Below are 25,517 nucleotides of genomic sequence, written 5' to 3'. Positions count from 1 at the left end.
GACTGGCTCACGCTCCAGCTTGTGGGAGTTTGAGAGCGAAATGCAGAATCTTTAGTGGATCCAGATTTATTTTTTGGCATGGTCAAGGTATCTTGAGCTTCTCCAAAACTCTGTTGATGGCGTCATCATCAAGCCCACAGCAAAATAAAAACCCCAGTAACTGAAGTGATTAAGTTGCCAAGCTAACAAAAGGAAAATAATTGAAAGCTGTAGGCCTCCAAAAGTCAACTGCTGTCTCTGTCTGTCTACTTGACCCTTCCCGCAAAGTCCTCTCTGAATTCCTTCGTTGTCTGCCAACAAGTGCACTTTCCAAGTAAATGTTTTAGAACAGCAATAGGTATTACACGGGAAAACCCTACTCTGATGCCAGCAAATGCCTGGCTCCCATTCTCCAAAGGAAACTTATATATCTTTCAATTTGCTAAAGAGCGTCTATTTTTCTTTCCCTATAAATTATTTTTGCATCTCCGTTCTCCCGACTTGTTACACTATAATATTACAATACTATGCAACCCAGTCTACTCTACCTCTTAAGGTCATGCTGTGCTGTCCAGCTTCAGTTCATTTACTCTCTGATCTTAAGGCAGAGCGCTGTGGATGAAAGGTAGGTATCAATATGACTCTGTCCATGAAAAAGGGTGATGGTGTTGGAAGGAAAGTGCCATCTATATACCCCAGTGATAGTTGCAGCATTAGTAATTAGCCACTGGAACAATTTACCAAGGGTTGTGGTGCATTGTCCATCACCAACAATTTTTAAACCAAGATGAGATTTGTTTCTAAAAGATCTGCTCTAGGAATTATTTGGGGACGTTTTACGGCCTGTGTTTACAGGAGGTCAGACTTGATGAGCACAATGGTTCCTTCAGGCCTTGGAATTTATAAGAACCTAGTCATGTGTGGCTTCTCCAGAGATAGGAGCAAGAGAGAGGGACAAGAGGCTAACATTAGCTATTCTCAGAGATGGAGGTTGCTTGTGCAGGAAGATCAGACTCATTGCAGCAGTAGTGAAGCTGGGTAAAAATTCTTGCCTGCACCAAGTGGGTATGCCGATGTGTGACAGCTTAGCAGAGCAGCACCCAGGACTAGGGGAACCAGCCACCAGGAAGCTGAGAGAAGGGGCGTCCAGACCCTGCCATAGCTTCCTTCTCCCACGCAGCCTAGGCACGGGACACCCTGGTGACAGAGATATAGTGATAACTGGCGTGCAGCAGCTAGTCTCATAAGTTATATGTGACTCACAACCATATGTTATAAAAAAAGCCAATTATTCTGGTCAACAAAAACGAAATGAGTCAGGGAGTTAAGTAAATCTACTGCAGCAACTCATTGGGCACCTGCAGCTTCACAGCTGTTTGCATGCTGCATGTCATGGTCACTCAGAACATCAAGCTGATAGCAAGCGTAGATCCTTTTGTTCCAAAAATGCTGGCCCCTAACATTTGAGCCAAAAGAATCTCCCTTAGCTTTAGCAGCATAAAGGATAAACCAGTGCACTTCCAGTTCCATCCAGAAGATGGCAGTGCTAACACATACATATTAGCCAAAAAGAAAAGGAGGACTTGTGGCACCTTAGAGACTAACCAATTTATTTGAGCATGAGCTTTCGTGAGCTACAGCTCACTTCACTTCATATTAGCCAGTTCACAAGCACTTCCATCTCATCTAGCTCTTTTAGGGTTTCTGCAGAGCCACTACCATAGTATCTAAATGCTTCCCTGTAAAGTATTGTAGTCAGGTCCCCAGCGGACTTCGTGGGGTCTTCTTGCAATAGGAGGCTCTCACGGTGATCACTAAAAAGGCCTGATTAAGTTAGAGGATGGCTTTGTGCTCAAAGTCATGCCAGGTTTAAAAAACTCCTTGAAAGCACTTGTTCAAACTGCCGCAGTGTCAATTCTAGTCTTTTATTGTTCCAAGGTGGAATGGTTGAATTCCATGCACTTTTCTCTCTCTCTCTCTCTCTCTCGCTCTGTGTGTGTAAGATGAGATTTTAAAAAGAACCCAGTTTGCCCCTGCACTGCTTGACTAATGAAACTCCTGTTGCTGCTTTAAAAAACCCTACTGCTTTGCCCAGCCAAAATATTCCCTTCTTGCACCATTGTGCAGCGTGCTGTGTATTGGTTGGCTGCTATCCTCCACCACAGAGGTGACTGAAGCTCAGTTGTATTGTATATAGATAAGGAAGCACCTTGGGATGAAAAGCCAAAGTATTATTACAATTAATCTCTCCTTGAAGATAGTAATCTCTATAGGTTTAGCTAGTGTGGATAGGAAGGTAACAACAGTACGCTGGAAGCAATACAAATATTAACATTCTGTCTCCAGTAGAGGGCAGCAGATAAGCATCTGTCCATGAAACGCCTACAGCAGTTGGCTCAGTAACAAATTTAATGCCAGCTATCATTCCCAACAACGCCAATAGGCAGAGGGGAAGAAGGACATCTATCACTGAATTGAACCCATTATTGTATAATTTATAGAGGCTGCTTCTCAGCTCAGGCACATGCAAACAGCACCTACCATCGGTGCATTTCTCCAGTGCTTTCCTTGAAATATTTTGGTGTCTCTTTTAAAACATAAATATAAAGTAGTAGCAAAGTATATGGCGGGTATGCGTTATTTTCTTTGGTTTGCCTTAACGGAGTTTAGCTGTTATCAGAATAACTCAGCTAGCAGCCATTTTTATGGTTGCAGAGATAGGTGAGAAACCAGCTTGGAGTATGCAGATGCTAGCTTTGCAGATGCAATGATTGCTCCGAAGTGTCCAGAAGCAAAGCACACTTTTTATATATACACTTTACATATATACATGTAATACACTGAGCTGTAGTCCTCCCCCTACAGAGCTGATCTCACAAAGCCACACTGAGCCAAATGTATCCTTGGTGTAACATGATTCTTGCCCAAGTGGTGCTGTTCGAGCTCTAGCAGAGTGCCAGTGAAAACCATGACAAAGAACAAAAAGAAAAGGAAAGCTGCTATAAGAAATCATGTTCCTGGGGAATTAGAAATTCCGTACTGTAGTCTACACAGCACGCGTTTGCCTGCCCCCAGAGTGGGGTGTAGCTCTGAATATGAAATGTATATACAAACTAATGTATATGTTGCTCCCTCACAGCCTTTAGTATGTCTATATTCTGCCAGGGTAGACCGGCTATCATACACAGTCAGATCAAGAACATACCAGGAGCAGCCAGGTAACCGGTGTATTAGGCCTTAAGAAATTTGCTCTCAGAAATTAATAGTACAGCATTCTGAAGTGCTGTTCTTCTCCCCTTGTTGGATCATGCTGGAAGAAAAAGTCCTTCTTCTGTGTCTACATCTGAGAGGTTATCATTGCATTTCTCTGAGAAGCGGGGGAAGAGTTCCTATTCATTTCACTATCAATGCCAAAGCTTCCATTTTTCCTGTAGAAACCATGGAAGGCCATTAAATGAGGGAGAAGCTCTCTGGGAAGGGGGAAAAAACAGAATAAAAAAGGTTTGTGTTTGTCTGACTTGGGATGGGAGAGGGTGCAGAAGATTACAGGTGAAATTTAGAAGATGTCGCTAAGGAGTTTAAGGCTGAGAGTTCAGTTTTGTAATAAATAACTAGACCCTGGCTTTTAGAAGGGTTGCCATGAACATTGTTCAGAAGTTAATGAACACTTTTTGTTTGGGTTAAACATTTCCCTGCAGTATTTACAACCCAAAGATAAGATTAGAAGGACTTTGCCTCCTGGTTCCATCACCGTCCTCAGTTTGACCTTGGGGAAGCCAATTGTGGCCAAATTTCCACAGCTCCCAGAGTGATGCTTACAGTCAGATGCTCAACACCAGTCAGCACCCCCGGTACTGAGCTCTTTTGAAAATCTGACCACTTATTTTAGTCTCTAAATGGGAGCTGAGAACTTCTGAAAATCTGATCTCTCTCTGCTTCAGTTTGCCATCTGTAAAATGGGGATAATAACACTGCCTTCTTTCTCTTCCCAAGTGCAGCTGCAACCTCTAGCCTAATCGTGCCCTGATCTTGGTTGATGCCTCTAGGTTAGTAGTTCTCAACCTGTTTACCATAGTGGGTTAGGTATGCAGCTCCCTAAGCATTATGTGGGTCACAGCCACACAATATATATATATATATATATATATATATATATATATACATACTACCTGTATGGCCCTGAGGATGTCAAATGGGCTGCAGCTGTGTGCTGACTGGGCCACAAGCAGCCTGAGAGTTGCGAACCACTGCTCTCTAGATACTACTGTGATACAAATGAATAAGAAGTGAAAGGGACTGTAAACCAGAGCTGAAATCGACCAGCCAGTGTTTATTCTCCCAGGCTGAGTGAAGGGCAATATAAACACACCGCTAAACCAAAAACATGAATGGCAAAAAGTAAAGGTGATGAGTGAATAATCTAGGCCCCATGCAGCAAGGTACTTAAGCCTGGGCTTAATTTGAAGGCACTGCTTGGAGACTATTGGCAGGCAGGGATCTGCAAGGGAGGGGAAGCGGTGTTAGGAGAGGAGGTGACGGGGGTGGGGTGGGGTGGGGGAGGTGACTTCACTTGGCAGTATCTCTTTAAACGTTTCCATGGAAACATTGAACGCCAAAATATATATATAACCTCTGTCCTACAAAATCAGTGCCAGCAGCTCCGGCCAGCCCCACGGGGCGGGGGGAGACTCCCCCAAGTCAGCCCGAGCCCCCCCCTCCCGGGGCAGCGTGGCTCTGGCCCTGCCCCTGCCCAGGGCGGTCCGGAGGGGCCCCACCCGCGGCTGCCCCGTAACCCCCCTGCGCCAGGTTCCTCCCGCGGGGGAAGGAAGTTGAGCGGGGCGAGGGGAGGGGAGCTGCAGCGAGCTCCTCCTCCTCCGCGGCCGGGCGGGCGGGCGATCGGAGCGGGCAGGGGACAGCTGCCGGCCCCCGGCCAGCCCCGGCAGGGGAGGAAGGGAAGCGGGGAGCAGCAGCCCCAGCGACACATTGTATCTCCGCGGCGCGGCGGCTTCTTTGTCTGCTTCCCGGCGGCCCCCCCCCCCAGGGAGAGTTGCCGGATTGTAGCCCCCCTCCCCCCCCGTCGGCGCAGGGGGGTGGCTCTTTTGTGGCTGGGACACGCTGTCCGCGGATCCCCCTCCCCACACCCCTTCCTCAGGGGGAGGGCGAGAGAGGGGTGCCCCGCTGCGCTGCGCCGGCGCTCCCCGGAGAGAGGAGGCGGACGGGCGAGAGCAGCGAGGAGGGGCCGGTTGTGGTGGTTTTGTAGCCTTGCCCAGCGCTGGGACGCAGCAGAGGGGAGCCCCAGGCCGGCGAGCCTCCCCCTTCGCCCCGGGTGGCGGGTCTTTGTTAGTTCGCCACGTGAACCCGCTTCGGGAAGGCTGCAAACCGCTGGCGGGGAGCCCCAGACAAAGCCCCATCGAGACGAGGGCAGGGGAAGTCCAGCAACTCAAGGGGGAGGCTGGAGAGAGACAAGCGACCCTCCCCGGCGAGCAGCAGCCCCCTGAGGGGAGGGGGCAGGCGGGGATGGGCTTTTAGCCCCCCCACGCCTGTGCCTCTCCTTTCCTGGCTTTAACCGGAGCCGGACCAAGGAGCCGAGCCGAGCGTGTGCTGCGGGGGGAGAGACGCTGAAAGGAGCCGCTGAGCTGGGATCTACGGAGCGTTTTATAGGCAAGAAGTAAAGCTGCCAAAACCACGCCGGGGAGCGATTAAAAAAAGGAGTCTTGGAAGTCCCTCCCCCGTGCCCGCCCCCGCCCCCGAAATGCTTCCTGCGTTGGCCGCACATCAAACTGGAAAGGAGCGATAGCACTTGACCATCCTGCAAGGGGGAAGCTTCTCAACTCGCCCCGGAGCCTCCCAATCGAAGGAGGAGGGACTGCTGCAAGCGGCTTGTGCGTGTCCTCAATGAAAAGGGAGAGGGGACTGGAACCGTAGTTTTGGCCGCTGGCAACTCATCCAGGGCACCTTTTATTTGAAGGGTACGTTTCTCTGCAGGACGATGGAGGAGTGGAGGCAGTGTGGCCGCTGGCTGATCGACTGCAAAGTTTTGCCCCCGAACCACAGGGTGGTCTGGCCCTCAGCTGTTGTGTTTGACCTGGCTCAGGCTTTGAGAGATGGAGTCTTGCTCTGCCAGCTGCTTCATAACCTGTCACCTGGATCTATTGATCTCAAGGACATCAATTTCAGGCCACAGATGTCACAGGTAAAGTGAAACAGACCGTACTGGAAGTATATTAGACACCCAGAAAATACTCCAGGTGGGGGTGATGCACATTGACACCCATACTGGGGCACCATCAGCTTGAATCTAGTCTGTTTTTTTTTTAAAAAAAAACAAAACAAAACAAAAAACCGCCCCCTGTATTGAAAGTAGTTTCAGGTCCTATATCTGCCCTTGAGTCCATCCCCACCTCTTGCTAACTGGTATGGCTCTAGAATCCCATTTTTCTGTTTTTTAAAAGTATCTTTCCTTTGTTGCTGTATGACAGACCCACAGAAAGAGTGGAAAGTGTCCATAGGACATGGTGAATTATAGAAAAGTAAACGACCTGGCAAAATGGAAGTATTCCACCTCCAGTCTCCCTTAGTTTGTAGTCCTCTTAGGTGTTGCCTGTAACAACTGGTGTACAAAATGCAGGTGGCAGTGTTTTTGTTTTTAAGGTGACCGTGTCCCTTTAGTTTTGGTATTTGAGAGAATGGGATTTGGCTTCAAACACTGCCCTGGACATTTACTAGCCCAGAGACAAAATCTTGCCCACCTTCTACCATGATTTAAAAAACAAAACCAAACATGGTCTTACTCATCTGACAAAAATAAAAACAGTCTTCCCCTGGTGAGAAAAATTCTACGAAGCTCTGTTAAATTCTGTTTTAACCATGGCAAGATAGCATAGCTTCATCTCCCAGCTGGCAGAGCAGTCTGATGATAGGTCCCTACTCCTGTGCAGTCCCAATGTGAAGGGGATCCCTCAGGAGTTTGTGTTAGCAGATTGCATAGTAGGATTGGGGCCATAGGGTGTCATAACCCTATAAATCCCTTTTAAGTCTCATCTGTTAAAGGGACACTGTCAAGTAGGCACAGGTCAAATTCTGCAATCAGATCAGCATGGGTGTACGCAGCTTTCCCCCAGAAAGGCCACTGGGATTGTGCACAGGTGCAGTGGTCCCGCTGCACGGCAAGATTGGATCTTGAGGTTTTCCAACTTGGGGGAAAAAAAATTCTTACAAAAATGATCAGAACCAGAAATGTTTCCAAATTCTTTTTATGTTACTGAAAAGTGTGTTTTTGTTTTTTGTTTTTAAAACATTCCCTTTAGGATTTTACAGTCCAAGCATTTGTGGCATTTGCTCTAGAAGTGCATGGGAAACCAGAGAATGAAACTGACTAGAAACACAAATGAAGCTGGCTGTTCTGTCTGTGTTGTCCACACTGAGCTAACTGTGGAAATAAACAAGTAGCCTATATGTTGATGAGTAGATATTAAACATGTGGCCTATTCTAATAACCTTAGGTTGTACTGGTAACAAAGGCAAGGGAATGTTATTGGTAGCAAGGGTATCCCAGTTTGATATTTTTCCAAACATGAATTAAACTTGACAACTCTCAAAGATAAAAAGGGGTCATCTTGAGTCCTAAATGTATGCATTGCAATCATCCTCTCTATCCTAGGACTGCCTTTGCTTTTGTTCCATGAGTGGGTTTTACTAATGTTTTCTAGTAATGTTTTCAGCTCTTATGACGTCTTGCCTATAGTAATTTGTATGTTTTAAGGAAATACTGAAGAGCTTTGATTGAAAGTGTACAGTGCAATCAATAGTTTAAGGTCTTGTGTTGAGTACAAATTTACTCCCAATTCTGCAAAGATTTAAGCACTTGCTTTAACTTTACACATGTTAGTAGTCCTGTTTAGGCAGATGAATACTCCCATTCAGTTAAAGCTGACCATCTATGTAAGTCTTTCCTCGGGTAGAGTCCAAGGCCCTGATCCTACAAACTGCTCTGTGTGGGGAGACCCATAGAAGGAAGAATAAGACACTGTAGGTCCTTGTGTTGGTAAATAGGACTCATCAGTTAAGCAAGTAAAGCCAAACATCGTGGTTTTCCCAAAATGTAACAACAAAGTGAGACTGCCCTTTTGGTGTTTGCGTTATAAACTGATCAAACTGCCTTTCTAAGAAGCTGATTTCGGTGTTTGATCTCTTCGTGATAGTTTATGTTTTGAGGAAACATCTAGTTATGTAATGTAATGATCTGTGCATTCTTAGGACACCCCAAGGGTGACACTATGCTTTCTTTTCTTTTAAGGAAGCATTACAGCCCTCCAAGTGTATTTTCAGTTCCAGATCGACGGTGTATGGAATTCAGAGTTGGCCTAAAATGACTTACAGAGAGCTGAAATATAGCAGATCTCTTAATGTTTGTAAAGGAACTTATTGACACCTTAGTTCTTGCCGCTGTCTGCTTTGTGAGGCAAGGGCTATATTTGAGTTAAATATATAGTCAGTAGCTGCTTTTCTTTTCTTTTCTTTTTAGAGCTGTTGAGAACCCACTCCTCCTGATGAAATTACTGGAAGCTATGTGAATTTAGGATTTCTGGAAATTCAAGTAAAAATACACACAGCTGAATAAAATGGTCCTAGATTTTAGTACCCTTCTTTTCTAGTTGTACTTGCAAAGTATTCTTTAAAGCAAAAACATTACGTTTTAAGATCTTTAAAATTGATAAGATTAGAAAACCTATAACTATGTGTAGGCTTAAATGTTACAAGGATGTCCGTCTTACACAAAGGACTTGTAAACCATTTCCTCTTTCGCTTAGGACCTGCTCCAAAGCCCTTTCCACTCACATCAGTGGATTTGGGGTTAGATGGTTACCTGCCAGCTTCTGCATGCAGGAACTAGTGATTCCCCAAAGGCAGCTGGTAGCTTCACAAAAAACCTACAAATAGATCAAGGATCATCTTGCTCCTCTCCTTGCCCTGTTCTAGGGGTCTATGAGGCTGTTGGAGGTAACAGGACTTTGACAAGAAAGGAAGGCTGTCCCAGTGGTTAGGGCACTAGCCTAGGAATTGGGAGACATGCTTAATTCCCTGCTCTGCCACAGGCTTCCTCTGTGACGTGATCTTGTGCAAGTCACTTAGTCTCAGTTCTTCATCTGTACAATGGGCATAATAGCACTGCCCTACCTCACAGGGGTGTTGTGGGGGTAACTACATTATAGACTGAGGGGCTCAGATACTATCGCAATGGGGGCCATATAAGATTAAGTAAAGAAGGAACAGATCCTTCAAACGTTGCATTTGAAACACAGGGCATATTGGCCTAGTTAGGTCAGCAGTGTCTTTCTTTTTACAGAAGTTCTCCACTTCACCATAGAATCATAGAATATCAGGGTTGGAAGGGACCTCAGAAGGTCATCTAGTCCAACCCCCTGCTCGAAGCAGGACCAATTCCCAGTTAAATCATCCCAGCCAGGGCTTTGTCAAGCCTGACCTTAAAAACCTCTAAGGAAGGAGATTCTACCACCTCCCTAGGTAACGCATTCCAGCGTTTCACCACCCTCATAGTGAAAAAGTTTTTCCTAATATCCAATCTAAACCTCCCCCACTGCAACTTGAGACCATTACTCCTCGTTCTGTCATCTGCTACCATTGAGAACAGTCTAGAGCCATCCTCTTTGGAACCCCCTTTCAGGTAGTTGAAGGCTACTACCACATCCCCCCTCATTCTTCTCTTCTGCAGGCTAAACAATCCCAGCTCCCTCAGCCTCTCCTCATAACTCATGTGTTCCAGTCCCCTAATCATTTTTGTTGCCCTTCGCTGGACTCTCTCCAATTTATCCACATCCTTCTTGAAGTGTGGGGCCCAAAACTGGACACAGTACTCCAGATGAGGCCTCACCAATGTCGAATAGAGGGGAACGATCACGTCCCTCAATCTGCTGGCTATGCCCCTACTTATACATCCCAAAATGCCATTGGCCTTCTTGGCAACAAGGGCACACTGCTGACTCATATCCAGCTTCTTGTCCACTGTCACCCCTAGGTCCTTTTCCGCAGAACTGCTGCCTAGCCATTCGGCCCCTAGTCTGTAGCTGTGCATTGGGTTCTTCCGTCCTAAGTGCAGGACCCTGCACTTATCCTTATTGAACCTCATCAGATTTCTTTTGGCCCAATCCTCCAATTTGTCTAGGTCCCTCTGTATCCTGTCCCTGCCCTCCAGTGTATCTACCTCTCCTCCCAGGTTAGTGTCATCCGCAAAATGCTGGGGAGAGAGAAACTCATCGTAGACCCGATGCAGGCTGGGTAATAGTTTGCCCTCAGTTTCGCCTGCTCATCTTCAGTGATGTAAATGGGGCTACCCAGGTGTGTAACGAGGCAGAATTTTGCCTGTGGTTAGAGTTCATTTCAAAGGCCAGCAGTGAAAGGATGCCTTGGTGAAAAGGAAATGCTTTTTGATCTAGAGGATGCTGGTGTCTGTGACTTTCCCCTTCATGCTGATTGGCAGTGAAATTTATTTTACCTGCTGCCATTAGAAGTATCCTGGAGAATGCACTGTGAAGTTGGTCTGTCAGGTCCGATCCTGAAACCAGAAAAAACAGCCTTGTAAAAGGCAACAAGGACTTGTTTGTGTTCTGTGCTGCTGAGAGGCTCGCTGAGGATTGCCTCGTACCGATACTATGCTGTACTTACTGGACAAAGGAACCATGCGTAGCAGAAAGTCAGCTAGTTGGACCAGAGAAGCTTTGCTCCTTGATGCTGTGTGGAATTGGTGCCAGGGCATATTCATTCTGACTCTTTGTAAAAAGCCAGCTCTGCAAGCTGCCGTCTCAGGTTGGCTCATTCATGCTGCATCTCAGAGACTTCGGTTTGTTCCCTGATGCTGCTGGCCAGGGTAAGATTTGCCAGTCAACCCTAACTTTCTAGCTATGGCATGCTAAGTAGAGGCCTCAATGGCCAGTGCTGTGTTCTGCAAACCAGTGCAAGGCTGGCTTTGGTGAAACCTGACTTCTGCTAACGAATCCTATTGCTGTGGGAGCAAGCTCCAAAGTGGTGGAAAGTAAGAAAATGGCTTTAATCCCCTCCCCTCCCGTCCTTATTGATCTGTCCATTACAGCTATTGGATTTATTGGGATTTGAGTCCTGTCTTGCCATCAGGAAACCCAGCTGATGCAAGGGACATCCTCGTTTGCAAAGTGCACGCAGCTGCAGCAGCCCTGAGGTTGAAATCCTTCAGTCTCCTGTGTAGAATTCTATAGCAGACCTCCTTCATCGTCCCTCCCTTGACTCTCCTCCCAAAACCCTTGGAGCCCTCTCTATGTCCTCCCCTGTGGCAATCTTTCCTGCCTCTATCGCTAATTTCCAGGCTCCTGGTTAGAGCCTAGTTGTACACTACAGCTGGCTGCCTTGTATCCGTTGCTCTTTTCATAATTAAAACAAGGAGACGGGTTTTATTTTTCCCCTTGAAAGAAAACGGCTAGTTTTGAGTTTCGCATTTTTATTGCTGGTTAGATTTGCTTGTAATTTTGTTAAGTCTTTGACCCAAATACAAATTAAATAAATGCCTCTGCCCTGTGATCCAGCTTGGCAATTTTTCTCGGTTGTAACATCATTTGACTTCACAGAAGTTTGATTGCGGCTCAATTAATTTTCCTTGACAGGGAAACTTTGACTTGTACTCGTGCTGTTCCAAAGGCTAGTCAGAGGTGAGCTACCAAATCAAGCCCTGATTACACAGGGAGCTCTGTGTGGGCAAACATCTGTGCCAGCACAGAGCCCTAGTTACTTCAGTGCAGCTCTGGATCAGCTGTGTGGAACCCCCTTGCCAGACAGGGACCTAGGTTTGGTTTTGATCCAAACTTTTCATGGAGTATCTTGCAAACATTCTGATCTAATTAACCAGATTTGTAATAACCAACAGAACAAGCAGCTGTTTCTAAGAAGATCTTGTGTAATATCCAATACATCTTCTATTGAAGGCTAGAGGTTCTACCCTGGTCTAATAGGTCTTTTTTTCATCTGTACTGAACTTTCAGGGACGAAGGGAATGTTTGGTGTCCTTCAAGAGGACAAGAACAAAAAACTAATCTACCTTGCCTTTGCTTCTGTCTAGAAGTTGCTTTTCTTATTCCATAGTTTGCTAATAATTGTAGTCAGGGCCGGACAGTTGTGATCTAGTGGCTTGGGCAGAGAGCCGGAAGTTGGAGAAACATGGGCTTGAATCCCAATTCTTCCACTGGCTTGCTGTTCAATCTTGGCAAGCCACTTCACCTCCTTGCACCTCACCTTCCCATCTGTAAAATGGGACTAGTAATGCTTTTGTAAAACAACTTTGACCTATGGATGGAAAGCACTATATATCCACACCTGGTATCTTCATTATGAGTAAGTGAAATTAGCTGAACTACAGAAGCAGCTGATGTTCCTGATTTCGAAGAACATCCATTTGAATGGAAGAAGTTGAGAATGGTTGGCTGAGATTACATGCTACTATGTTGGTTGCTGTGTCCTTGGTAAGGAAATAGTCACTGCTTGTATTCCCCTGCAGGTGGGAGAGGGGGTTCCAGATTCCTTGTCACCTAAGACTCGCCCAGTAATTGCATCAGCAGAACGAATGTTGGGTGCTTGCTTTGTTAGCAGTTCAGCCGTTTTTTAGCAGCAGGCTACCACTTTGTGGGCTTTGATTAGAGAAAAAGAGGGTGTGTAAGCTACCATGACTTCAACCGTGTCTCTGCCTCTACTGCAGATAGCTTCTAATATGTGTTATCTGCTCCAGGTTGACCCCAGCTCCTACTGGGACAGACTATGTCCAGCTAGGGTGATCCAACCGGTCTGTTCTTTCGTTAGCAAGATGTGATGCAGTGAGCAGGCAGTTCTGGAAAGAGATCTTTACTGATTTGCGTAGATGCCAGGGTTACACGCTAAGAGGTCTGTGTTTGATAGCACTCTGGCCCACCTCAGACTGCTGAGCCACTGGTGTTGCACCAAACAAGATTCCTGCTGTCACCTATCCCTCTTTTTCCAGTTCCACTCAATCATACTACATATGTGACGAGAAAAATCATAGTTAACCCAACGTCGGTCATGACTTCTTGTCCTAGCCAAGATAAGGCCGTTAGGGCTGGTGGTAGGGAATAATTGTTGGTTGCTCTAGAAGGCATGCAGGGAGTCAGTAAGCTTCATGGGATGCAGGAAGAACAGCATTTCAGGGGAGTGGACTGTGAAACAGGCCTATCCCTTAATTTATCAATTGGTGTCAGTTCTACTCTCAAGGCAGAGGTAACAATAATAAATACTGGGGGAAGACAATGAATCCTGCCTCTGCAGCATTTTCATACTGTTCGCTGCCAGCATGTTAACCCTTCTTCTTCCAACAATTTTGTTTTAAAGCCTTTGGGGCGGGGGTGTCTGTCCAGAAAGTCCCGATCTCTTTATTTACATGCTCCCCATGCTCTGGTTTTGAACAAGACCATTGACTCGAGGACAACTGAGCTTGATGTTACCTGCCCTGGAAGGCAAACCACCCACCACCTTCCTGCCCCGGCAAACAGGTGGCTAGAGATGGTGGGGCACTGGAATCTCTGTTCCATGGGAAATTCCAGCATTCTGAGCTGAAACGTTGCAATTTCCTGCATATTACAATGTTTTGTTTTGGGTCATTTCAAATGTTTCATTTCAGTAAAATTAACTTTATCAAAACGCTGTCTTCTCCCCCCCACACACACTTAATTATTGAAATGGACGTGTTCCCGCTTAATTATTGAAATGAACGTCTGTTTGGACAAATCAGCGTTTTCTGTTGGAAAACTTGTGACCAGCTCTACTGGTTACGAACACAAATGGCAGCAGAGATGCCTGCCTTTTCGGTAACGGTCATGTTTCCATAACTCCTATGGCTTGTGTAGACTACAGAGTCTTGCGGGGGCGGGGGTGTGTGTGTGTGTATAGCTTTGCTGGCAGTGGCAGTGCCCCCTAGTGGAGATGCAGTATAAGCTAACAGGAGGAGTTTTTCTACCAGCATAACTACACTCCTTCCCTGAGCAGCACCAGCTAAGCTGATAGAAGTGCTCTGCTGGTAACACAGTGTGGTGTAAAGGCTTGGAGATGCAGCCTGCCCCTTGTTCTGCTGTCCTTTCTCAGCCTAGTGTTCTCTTTACTCCTGTGTCCCTTGGTGTTGAGTTCCTTTCCCTGCCTGAATGCTACTTTCCAGGGTCAGGTCAAACACCAACAATTCTTTGCGCCTTTCACAAATGGGGGCCTTTTAAAAATACCTCACCTGGGACAGGTACCCTTCTTAAAAGGACTCGTCCCATCCATTTTAGGCATCTCTCGTCCTTGAGTGAATTTCCTGATCAGCGGGGTGAATTCTGTTGAATAACACTGAGTTCCTGTCGGAAAAATCAGCCCCTTCTTGTTGGACAGAGGGAAATTTTAACTCTCCAGGACTGTAGTAGGTATTTTTGGCCTTACCTAGGAAATTATGACAAGAAAGCCAGCAAGAATATTTGGAGTCTTGATCTGATTTTGAGGTTTGTTCATTTTTGCCAGCCTTTCAGGGAAAGCCTATTTTGTCAGTGTTTCATGCTAAACTTTTTCCCCAAGTGCAATTATGAAACTTTGCTCAGTGTTCAGAGACCCTGCTTTCATGTACTTAAATATCTCCAGTGATCACATCAATGCCAGCTAATTATAGTCACGGCAATAAAGACATCTTTCTGTGGAAGTAAGTGCTCTGTGTCACTGATCATTATCCAAATGCATGTTCCACACTCATGTGCTGATTGCTTTAGCATATGTGTTTCCTTGCTGGGCTGTTATAGCTGCTAAGATGCTGAGGTCCAAATATACACATAGGTGCTTGAGGGAGGTGGTAGGTTTGTGCACACTGGATGATCAGGCCCTTAATCTGCTGGGTATCCAAAACCCCATGGTGCTGTAGGCGCTCAGCTTGTTTGACAGTTAGGACCTTTACTTCTATTTTTGATGAATATATATGTTAATTTTTGCCATGGCATAAAAAATCGCCTGGATACTAGAGACCGTTAAATCGTATGGTGTGTGTTTAGATGTCAATAATGGTTGGCCCATAAGTTTTTATATCTTAGAACATGTCCACATGTGTAGGTAATTAATTGTGGCCTGTGATGTGTGGTGGTTTGTTGCTGTTTAGTCTGAGGCCCAGGGAATGTAATCAACATGATGAAACTGTTGGCCATTTTTCTTTTGATAGGAAGACCAATAGACACCTGACTTTCCCCAGTAGATCAGAATAACCTGCTGTGTCCAGTGAACCGTTGGAAAAACACACCACTCCTCTTCTATCTGGAAGACAGAAGTAAAATTATGTGATATCAAAGGCCTACTTATTGATGATCTAGGCATTCATTTGTTACGACAACTCAAAGTCGAGCAATTTAAAAAAAAAAATTCAGTACGTAGAAGATCAAGGCATGTCGGCACACTCAGCACTAGTAATTATTCACAAGGGTTTGGGACTTTAAGATGTTGCTTGAAAGCTTTATAGCTCCAGTGCTTGTAATGACTTTCACATGTCATATTAGTTTAATATAACTCCACATTAGTACAGCCTCATTGGCAGAATAGTTAAGATCGGTAGATTACAGAGAAGGATGGTGGTGGGTTTTGTTTGTTTTTTTTTTTTTTAAATAATCTATTGGCTTGCAGGAATTCCATAGACATGTAATGGGAAAGATGTTTGTATTGTATAGAACCTGGATGCCCCATAACGCTACATGCTATGCAGACATATGGTGAAAGAGCTGAGAGTTTGAAAGACCAGATGCAGCAGGTGCAGGATATCCGTAAACAGGGTTGTGGGGAAGAGGAACATAGAGCAGCAGTTGCATGAGCATGTTTTGCCTTGGCTGGAGCCATGTACATTTCATAGGCGTAGTAGAGAGCAGATCGGTACAGTACTCTCAACTTGCCACCTGCCTTGCCCTGGTCAGCTGAATATTGGTGGATCAGTCTGTTTAAGAAGCGTATCTTTGACTCTGAGGGCTTGTCTACACTGCAGCTGCGGTGCTTAGGAGGATGCTACCTATGTGCATGGGAGAGCTTCTCTCGTCAGCGTAGATACTCCATCTCCCTGACCGGCAGTAACTATGGCAACCGTAGAAGCCCTCCTGGCGACCGAGCGCTGTGTACACCAGGAGTTCAGTCGCTATGACTGCGTTGCTCGGGATGTGGATTTTCCACACCCCTGAGCGATGTATTGAACTGATATAAGCGGGCAGTGTAGGCCAAGTCTCGGTGTTTGGGTAAAGAATTGAACCTCTTCACTGGTACAGAAACCAAAGTGTGGGGTTTTTGTTGTTGTTTTTTCTCCAGAGTCTTCTGATCCATCTAGAACCTGAAGGTCTGTATAGCCCTTTTTTTTTTTTTGTTTGTTTGTTTTTTTGTTACCTTCTGGCTTGCCCTTTCCTAGCCTTGCTGGTTTTCCCTCATGCTCTGCTTCTTACGGGTCAGTTCTGCTCCAAAAAATGATGGTAAAATAGTCTTATGTCCCCATGTTTTCTGCATCTCTGTGACTTCTAGTTCAGATGTGCTTGGGTTTACGTGGGAAAAAGTGTTTTGTTTCTTCTTGCCAAGCCTGCAAGCTCCATCTTGCGCCCAAGAACCGAGCTGAGTTCTTTCCTTCTCCTACATCGTATTATCACCAGGAATAAATAAGCTACATGCCAGGCGGTTCCCTGCCTCCACCACAAATGGTGCTCTCTGTGCCTGCAGCGAGGCTGCCCAGGTGGAACACACTCACCCTGCAACTGGAATGTAATAAAACAACTGTTGGCCGAGAAGGCCGAGGGAGTGAGCTGGATTCTGTCCGCTCTGTCAGCTCTGGGGCTAAGAGGAATAAAAAGTAGTAAAAACGGACTTGCTGACTTTAGTGACTCAAGAATGATTTAATTACCCACAGGAAACAGATCTCTGTGTAAGAAGACGCCTCTTTATTTGTTTCTTTAACCTGGTTGCTCTTCAGGGGTAGGACTGTATTTTGGGGCCCTCTTCCAGCGCTTCATCCAGCTATAAAGAAGTTCTCTTGTCTGCCCTCCCTGACGTTATGGTGAAATCCTCTTGCTCTGGATGGCCATCTAATAATATTTCTAAGGAGAGAAAGTAATGTTGTTTCACAGTGCCCGTCCAATAACACTTGTGATACTTAACTTTTACTAGCTAGCTAGAGGGGGGTGAGAAGTGAATCTGTTGCTAGCCTGGTGTATACGTGCATTGGAGTTAGTGAGTTATACAGCTAGGACAACGGTAACGCGCATGTGTGTACGTCACAAGCCTGACCACTGCTCAGTGGCAAGTCAGGCTTGTGGTGAAGGAGCTTTGCGCTGGAGCTTAACATCAGATCAAGGCAGCAGGTGCCAGATTGTACAAAATGATCCATAGGATTTTACGGCTGCTAGGATCAGTATTTCTTGACAGTGATGCACACTTCACCTTGGTTCCTGCATCGGTTCTCGAGGCCTTTGAGGAGGGACTGCATTCTGCTCTGTTATGTTGGTGTAAACCCAATCCGGTGACTACACTGAAATCGGGGGAATTACTCCAGATTTACATGTACATAACCAAGGGCATGTTCTTGGGCCACAGATCATACACTTTTTTTGCCTGACCTTAAAAAACCCAAGAAAACAAAAGCCTCTTACATCGGCGCTGCTGTTTAGGCTTAAGGCTTTTCCCTTCAGTTTTTGTCCCCTTAATTTCCCACCCAAGCCTCCATCTAAATAAGCTCTCAAATATGCTAATCCAACACATGACTGATTTCTTATCGCCTGCAGGCTTCTTCCTATGTGAGAACCCAGCATGCTGCCAAGAAACGGATTATAATGCTTAAAGCAGTGTGGTCCTCAGAGATCTCTGGTGAAGCAGTGCTCTTCAGAGTAGGGTTGGAACTTCCATGGTGACTCTGGGTGGATCCTTTTGCAAATGACCTGGTGTAGGAATTTTGTTTCTGAACAAGGCACCTTTTATTAGTTTTTGGTGGACTGCAAGGCACTTAAATAAGAAGGGTTAGGTCAAACTCCATTGAAGATTGGTGGAGGCAGATAAGTAAAACAAGAGCATACCAGAAACATGGCAAGGTATTTTATAGGCTTTGTGTTAAGCTTGGGTTCACTTGGAGCAGGGATTTAACTCTTGGATTTGTATGAAGAATACAGAATATCTCCCCCAAACTTTTTAAATAACAGAATTAAACCTTTTATCCATAGGTTTTCTGGAGACTTTCAACTAAATCTCTTACTTAATTTTGCGTTAAAATGAATTAAAAATTGGACCTTTGTGACCTTTTCTCCGAACTCTTTTGCTAACAAATGGCTGTCTTGTCATTCATGCTTTCCACATAGTTAAAACTCATTAAATGTTCATATAAATAACTTGGCCTATAATAAACCAAGTGTGAGTACAATATAGCTTGCACTAATTTTGGGATCTGCCGCTGAGCTGTCAAAAGCCACCATCTACTTTATCTGGTCCCATTACTGTAGTATCTGAGCACTGCACAATTTATAATGTGTTTATCCTTGCAACACTGCTGTGTGGTAGGGAAGTTAAGGAGGATAAGGCTTGACTCGATTACAGTCTGTAAGTGTCTACATGGGGAGCAGATATTTAATAATGGGCGTGTCAATTTAGCAGAGAAAAGTATAACATGATCCAATGGCGGGCAACTGAATCTAGACGAATGCAGAGTGGAATGAGGTGAACATTTTTAACAGTGAGTGTAATTAACCATTGGAACAGTTTGCCAAGAGTCATAGTAGATTCTCCATTGTTGGCCATTTTAAAATCAAGATGGGATGTTTCTCTAAAAGATCTGCTCTAGGAATTATTTTGGGGGTGGCTCTATGGTGTATGTAATACAGGAGGTCATTGGATGATCACAATGGTCCCTTCTGGCTTTGGAATCTATGAATCTATTACTTTTTTGTGCCCGTTTTACAAGTGGGGAATGGAGCCATAAGCAAACAAAGTCACTTGCCCAAGGTTACGTAGGGATTGGAGCGGATCAGGAATTGAGTCCAGCCTTCCCAAGTCCAAGGCCAGTGCCCTAACTGCTGGGCCATTCTCCCCTCCTCTCAGATGAATTATTTGAACTCTTCAAAGTTTTGAAATGAAACCTAATTGAACTCTCCCTTGTTGCTTAACATCTGTTCCCCTTGAAACATTCCCTCTGCAATTGGTCTACTAAGTGTGTGGGGGGAGGGGGGGAATTTTTCTTTCCCTTTCTTAAAAGCAGCTTTTAATAGAAATCTCCATTTGACAGCTACAAACGCAGTATTAATCAAATGGCTTTTCTTAACATTACATTTCTCTTTAAAGAGAGCCCAGGAAACGTCTGTTTCTAACAGAGACGATTTTTTTCTTCTGTTTTCTTTGGTTGCATCTCAAGGTTATACTGCAACTGATGATGCAATACAACTGCAACCAATCTGAACCACCACTCCCCTCCCCCGTCTGTGTTAAATGGTGGCTTGCAACCTCAGATGTTTATAATACAGGGTCAGTGAGCTCTGGGGCTCTTCCATGCAAGTCTATTGCTGTGCTAGACTGGTAGAGCGGATGGATGGGGGAAACAGGCGCTGAAGTACATAGATACACGGTTAATAAATCTTTGCCATTTAGGCAGTTGTCTTCTGGATTTTTTTTTTTTTTTTTTTTTACAGTGAGCATCATCTTTATTGCTGGTTTTGCAACAACTGATTCTCTTGGGTATCATCAACGTGTTTTCAGTGCAGTTTGATGCGCATGTGCACTGGTAGCCAATGTCCCACTACAGCAATGGTTCTCAACCAGGGCTACCCATAACCCTGGGGGTATGCGGAGATCTTCCAGGTGGGTACAGCAACTCATCGAGATATTTGCCTGGTTTTACAATAGGCTACATAAAAAGCACTAGCGAAGTCAGTACAAACTCAAATTTCATATAGTGACTTGTTTCTACTGCTCTATACACTGAAATATAAGTGCAATATTTATAAAAATTAATCATTTGGAATATAACTATATGGTAAAAGTACGAAAGTCAGCAGTTGTTCAATAATTGTGCTGTGACACTTCTTTGTATTTTTATGTCTGTTTAAGTAAGTAGTTAAGTGAAGTGGAACTTGGGGGCACGCAAGACAAATCAGACTCCTGAAAGGGGTACAGTCGTCTGGAAAGGTTGAGAGCCACTGCACTAAAGCATTGGGTTCTTCCACTGTATGGGGCTATAATCAAATGCCCCGCGCAGTAAGCGTTCTCCATCCCTAATCTGTCCTATAGGTATTTTGAGGTAGGACTGAAGACTTCACCTTCAGGAAAGGTCTGGTTTAGATCCAATCCTGGATTCATAATTCCCAGATTGAGCCCATCTATGTTAATTATAGGGGATTAGCCAAGATCCCTACTACCTGTGAGTAGGGTGACCAGATGTCCCGATTTTATAGGGACAGTCCCAATATTTGGGGCGTTTTCTTATATAGGCTCCTATTACCCACCCCCCCCCCATCCCCTGACCCAATTTTTCACACTTGCTATCTGGTCACCCTACCTGTGAGTGTTTCATGGATTGCCCAGTTTACTTCAAGGGAAACATACAGCAGGTAATCTAGAGACCACATACTTTGCTTCTGACTCGATCACTGAAGTCAGTGGCAGTTTTGCCTGAACAAGGAATGTAGGTGCATAAGAACACAGGGGTCAGTGCTTTCAGGGTAAAAGAAATTGAGGCAATTGGGTACAAGCAAGCATGTAGCTCATCTGTGTTGCTTCAGTTTAAGGTATTGAATTGCACAGAAAATAGCAACTTCTTACCATTAAAAAAACAAAACAAAAACATCCTGTGGAATGCAGTTAAGAACTATATCCCCGCCATAGAATTCTGTAGGATCGCAAAAGACTTGTAGGCAGGCAGTTTGAAAACAAAGACGGTTTTAAAAGTAATTTCTAGAAATCCCTTTTGGTTTCAACCCTATTCAAATCTGTAGGATTTTCCTGTAAGGATTCCCCCACATAGCCTTCCAAGGTACCAGCAAGATTTTCACCTCCTATCTTAAGCTTCTGTCAAGCAATGAAGCCAAAAGGGTGCTGGATTTTGTGATCTGGGAGAAAGTCCACTGGTGACTAGGCAGAGGCCATGATGTCCCCTTGAAACCCACCAGGATTCCTCCACCAAGAACTTGAGGTCAAGTCTGGGCAGTTCCATGGATTGCAAAGCAAAGAGTGTACACTATGTTTTTTCCCTTAGTTGGCCAATAATTGACTGCTTGGGTCATGCAGGCTAGTCTGCTTCCTCCTGGAAAGCCACCAGCCTGGAGTTGTCCTTGAGTTGGTGTTTCCTCGTGGGGCTGTGTACCAAATTTGCCCCACCAGCGGATTGTGCAATGTATTTCTGCTTGGAATTGGATAGTCTGGAATCAGCCATTTCTTGCTGTGATGCCGCTGACTTGACTATTGCAGGGGTTGAGTTCTACACGGCTTTGTGCGTCTAGTCCACCTTCTACATTTTTATAATGGCTGCGCCCTGTTGTTCAGAGTTGTTAGCTGCACGTGGTTTGTCCTGGTCTGTACTGACAGCTGACCTGATGCTGAACTTAGCAAGTGTAGAGCAGGCTAAAAGAGGGGGTGAGATTTCATTCAAGCAGCCAGGCTCCGATTCAGCAAAGTACGGATTCACTTTAAGCCACTCCATTGGGACTTCAACATGTGCTTAAAAGTGACACACATGCTTAAGTGCTTGGTTGAATTGGGGCCTGCAATCCATCTGAAAACTGAATTCAGTTTGTGTTGGATTTTCTTGATGATGAAAATTTACCCTTTCCCTTCCAACGTCCTTTAGCACTGATGCTGGGGGAAAAATTGGCCCTTTTATTGCGTTCATCTTTTGGTATATCTAGAAGTAGTTTAGCTGCTAAATGGAACATCTGGTATCTGAAAGAAGCTTAAGAGGGAGCAATATAGAGATATGGATTTAAAAAAAGAAAGAAAGCACGGAGAAGTAATTTGTGTTTACTGCTAACATGGAATTATTTGCCAAATCCGATAAACTCCCACATGGAAGGAAAGTATTTGGCCATATGGAGAACAACATACAGACAGGACTCTAGTTGCCAGGGGATTCAGTGTCCTCTCTTTTGTTGGAGGATATTTCATTTGAATGAAAATGATCAAGGTCTCCTGGACTCTCTTGACGGTGGGGGGGGGGGGTGGCTTCTCATTGGTTATTACAAGTGGTGCCTAAAGTATGCTCTTAAAGGGCCTGATCGCCATGAGGTGCTGAAATGCCTCAATTCTCATCAAAGACAATGGGATCCGAGGGTGGTTGGAAACTTGTAAGATCAGACTCTGAGGATCTGATTCAGTAAAACACTTAAGCACATGCTGATATCCAGCTGAGGTTGATCAGACCCAGGCGCTTAAGTACGCAGCTGAATTGGCGCTAAGAAATCTTCAGTGGATAGTTGGGAATAGACCAGTTTGCCGAATCAAGTTTGAGTCTACATTTTAAAAAGAAAGTTATTGCAATACCTTCTGTATTGTAATGCTAGTGAGTGGCCTTACTGAACAGATGACTCCTGAATTGCCTTGAAAATTTACACTGGATTGAAATATGACTTTATAAGCCATTTTTGTTTTCTAAGCAAGCCAATTGGGTAGTAAAATTTCATATTGACCCTCTAAATATGTCTAACTTTGTTTGGTACCTCCAGTATACATAGCTGTGCTGGGCCTTGAGCTTCAGAGTTGAGATAAGGATCCGTACTGCCCCAAAGTTTGGAAGTGCTTAGATCTAGGGATTTTGAGGGGGGGGGGGGGGTTTGCTGTCCTCTAAATCCACCACAGCATTAGAACTGGGATTTTTGCAGGAGATGAAGAGGGTTAGGCTCCTGCTTCTCCGAAAATCCCAGCCTAAATTTAAAAAGTGGGCTGAGAAGTGTGCAAAATAGCCCTGGAAAAGGAAAAAGTCATGCAGAATTTCAAGACTTTTTGCGTCTACAGAACTGATCCTGCAAGCACTTGCTCATGTGAGTAATCCTCATCCAGTGATGCAATTTTTATTGCAAGTCACAAAATATTTGATGCTTTCCATAAAGCCCTAGTTCCTGGAGTCATGTGATATGAGAGAATCTTGGCTTATGGTGCATGTTTGTTTTGTTTTTTTGTTTAAAGCCAGTTTCTAGCCCATATAGTTATGGAGAAAAGCATGAAAATGTGACCCCTTAAGGCTCCCAAACAGGAGGGCAAAGAAAAAGAACCCAAAATGTATTATTCCTTATCTTGAAAAGAATCCTGGAGATTGTAAAATCTCATGATTTTTGAGGCCTGATTCATAACTTTTGCATTGTTGGAGCTGGGAACACTGCCAAGGGGAATACTTGCTTGAGTAAGGATTACTTAGGTGAGTAAGGGCTCAATGGCTTCAGTCCTTAACCCTCAATCTTGCTGTGCACAATTCTTGGGCAGACCCCAGCACTTGTGCAGAACCCCGTTGAATTCCATGGGCCTATGTCTCGATCGTCCACCCACATGGAACTCTCTTGCAGGGTCAGGACCATAGTTATTGACTCATAGTGTGGTGTCTCTTTGCATGCAGCTTTTCCAAGATATGTATGTTCTTTTATCCCTTGTCGAACAATCAAATAATCTGTTTTTGAGCAAGAAGGGCTTTCACATCTTAAACATATTAGAATTCGATTAATTCGATTAATGTTGCAGGCTTTGAGTGCAAAAAAAGCCATGATGTCAAACTGAAAATCAATATTTTGGGGGCATGTAATGTGCTTCCCCCTCTTCCCACGCTCTACCCCCTGCCCTTTGAATGGTGCGATTTTTTTGCATGAGAACGTTCATGTCGTGAAATGTGAGTCTTGCACAGGTCTGCTGTGGTGCCTCCTCAGATTAGTCAGGACTGCATATTCCCAGGAAAATATCCACAAAACACCTGTCCCAATTAGTCTTCCTCCCCATGTCCCAGTGGATTCGCTGAATGTCTGATCTTTGTTTGCAAACCAACCACTTGACACTGGAGAGAATGCGTGACATGTGCGTGAAACAGCCAAGAAACCAAGCGGGAGCGTTGCCTTGCAGATCTGAAAATTGGAGCTGCTGGTTGCTTGAGTCTGAATTATTTACTCTAAGAAATTATCTCCCCCTCCCCAAATGTTAGCTAGTGAATTGAACATGATTGGCGGAGGTAAATGAGATGAAGGTGGGATCTGATGTGCCCGTGCATGAGTGAGTAGATTTGTCCTTGGTACATACACTGCCCTTCAGCAGGGTAATTTTGTAAACTTTTGTGTTCTGCACATTATAGCAATGCCAGGGTGGGACAATGGGTTTCGGCTAGAGCTGGGAGAATAATTGTGTGGGAGTTTTTTTGTTTTGGTTTTTTATTGCTAAACAAAAAAAATCACTTCAGGTCAACCCAAAAGAACAATTTTTTGGTCTGTGGGTTTTTTTGCTGAATCGAAAACCCAAAAGTATTTCATTTTCGGTCAAACTGTTTTCTGTAGTTTCTGATGCTTTCACCTTTTTCAGTTAAACTTCAGCTAACTTTTGAAACAAAGTCAATGTTTAATTTTGAAAATGTCAAAACAAAATATTTACTTTTTTGGGAATTCCCCGTCCTCTGCCCCTCCCCCTCCCCCAGTTTTGGGAGCCAAAACTACTTGCTGATTTGCAAATGGTTTTAGTTGACCCAAAACTGCATTTTTAAACTGAAAAATGCAATTTGCTGGGGAAAAACGTCACCCAGCTCCGGTTTTGGCCTGTCTCTAAATTTTCTGTTTTAAGAACATTTGATACAAATATCCTGTTGACGTTCTCTCTCACTGATCCAATAGCTGTGCTGGACATTAGCTTTGATATTTTTCTGTAAGTGTAACTTTTTGGATTTTTGATTCATGTGTTTTACAGGTGGAATTTTTCAAAAGCGCTCAGTGTTGCTCTAACTGGGCTCCCATAAAGCCGATGGGTAATGCTCCCATCAACTCCACAGAGAGCAAAGTTAGGGCAAGGCTGAGTACTTTTGAAAATTTCTCTCTAAATATGAATGTGGAATTTTTAGAAAGTTTTCAACACTTATATTCTCTGGTGGTGGAGTCATTCTTATACCAATTCCTGTTAAAACGCTGTTGCAGTTATCATCCTGATTAGTGTATGAAAAACACTGAAAAAATTTGAGTGGTGGATTGCATGGCAGGGACAAAAATGAAATTTTTGAGGAAAAATTCAATTGAAAGTTCAATATTTTCCTAATTTTGACCAGCTCTTGGTGGTGGTGCTCACAGATCCGAACTGATACTGGGTTCCATGCCCACCAAAACTTACAAACTCAACATACATGATAGGCACAGGGTGGGAGAATGGTGAAGTGACTTGCCCAAGGTCACCCAGGAAATTTGTGTCTGAGTCGGGAACCCAGACCTTCTGATGCCAAACCTACTGCTTTCCCTTCAACTTTATCTTCTCGGATGCTGCGTTACATGGACTCATAGACTTTAAGGCCAGAAGGGACCATCTAGTCTGACCTCCTGCAT

General features: G+C 44.6%; 1 protein-coding gene across 7 annotated transcripts in view; it reads left to right on the top strand.

The window, feature by feature from the left end:
• The first annotated feature begins 4,863 nt into the window (after positions 1–4,863).
• The window catches only part of VAV2 (vav guanine nucleotide exchange factor 2), a 326,386-nt gene continuing 305,732 nt past the window's right edge, over positions 4,864–25,517 (top strand). For all 7 annotated transcript variants that reach the window (XM_073313966.2, XM_073313965.2, XM_073313964.2 and 4 more), the window contains exon 1: positions 4,864–6,172. In XM_073313966.2, the coding sequence (XP_073170067.1) occupies positions 5,969–6,172 (204 nt within the window). In that variant the 5' untranslated portion in view covers positions 4,864–5,968. The remainder of the gene's footprint in view (positions 6,173–25,517) is intronic.

The sequence above is a fragment of the Lepidochelys kempii genome, chromosome 16 (assembly GCF_965140285.1).
Source record: "Lepidochelys kempii isolate rLepKem1 chromosome 16, rLepKem1.hap1, whole genome shotgun sequence".
Taxonomy (NCBI): Eukaryota; Metazoa; Chordata; order Testudines; family Cheloniidae; genus Lepidochelys; species Lepidochelys kempii.
Note: the sequence above shows the minus strand (reverse complement) of the source record. Positions and strands in the feature narration are given on the sequence as shown.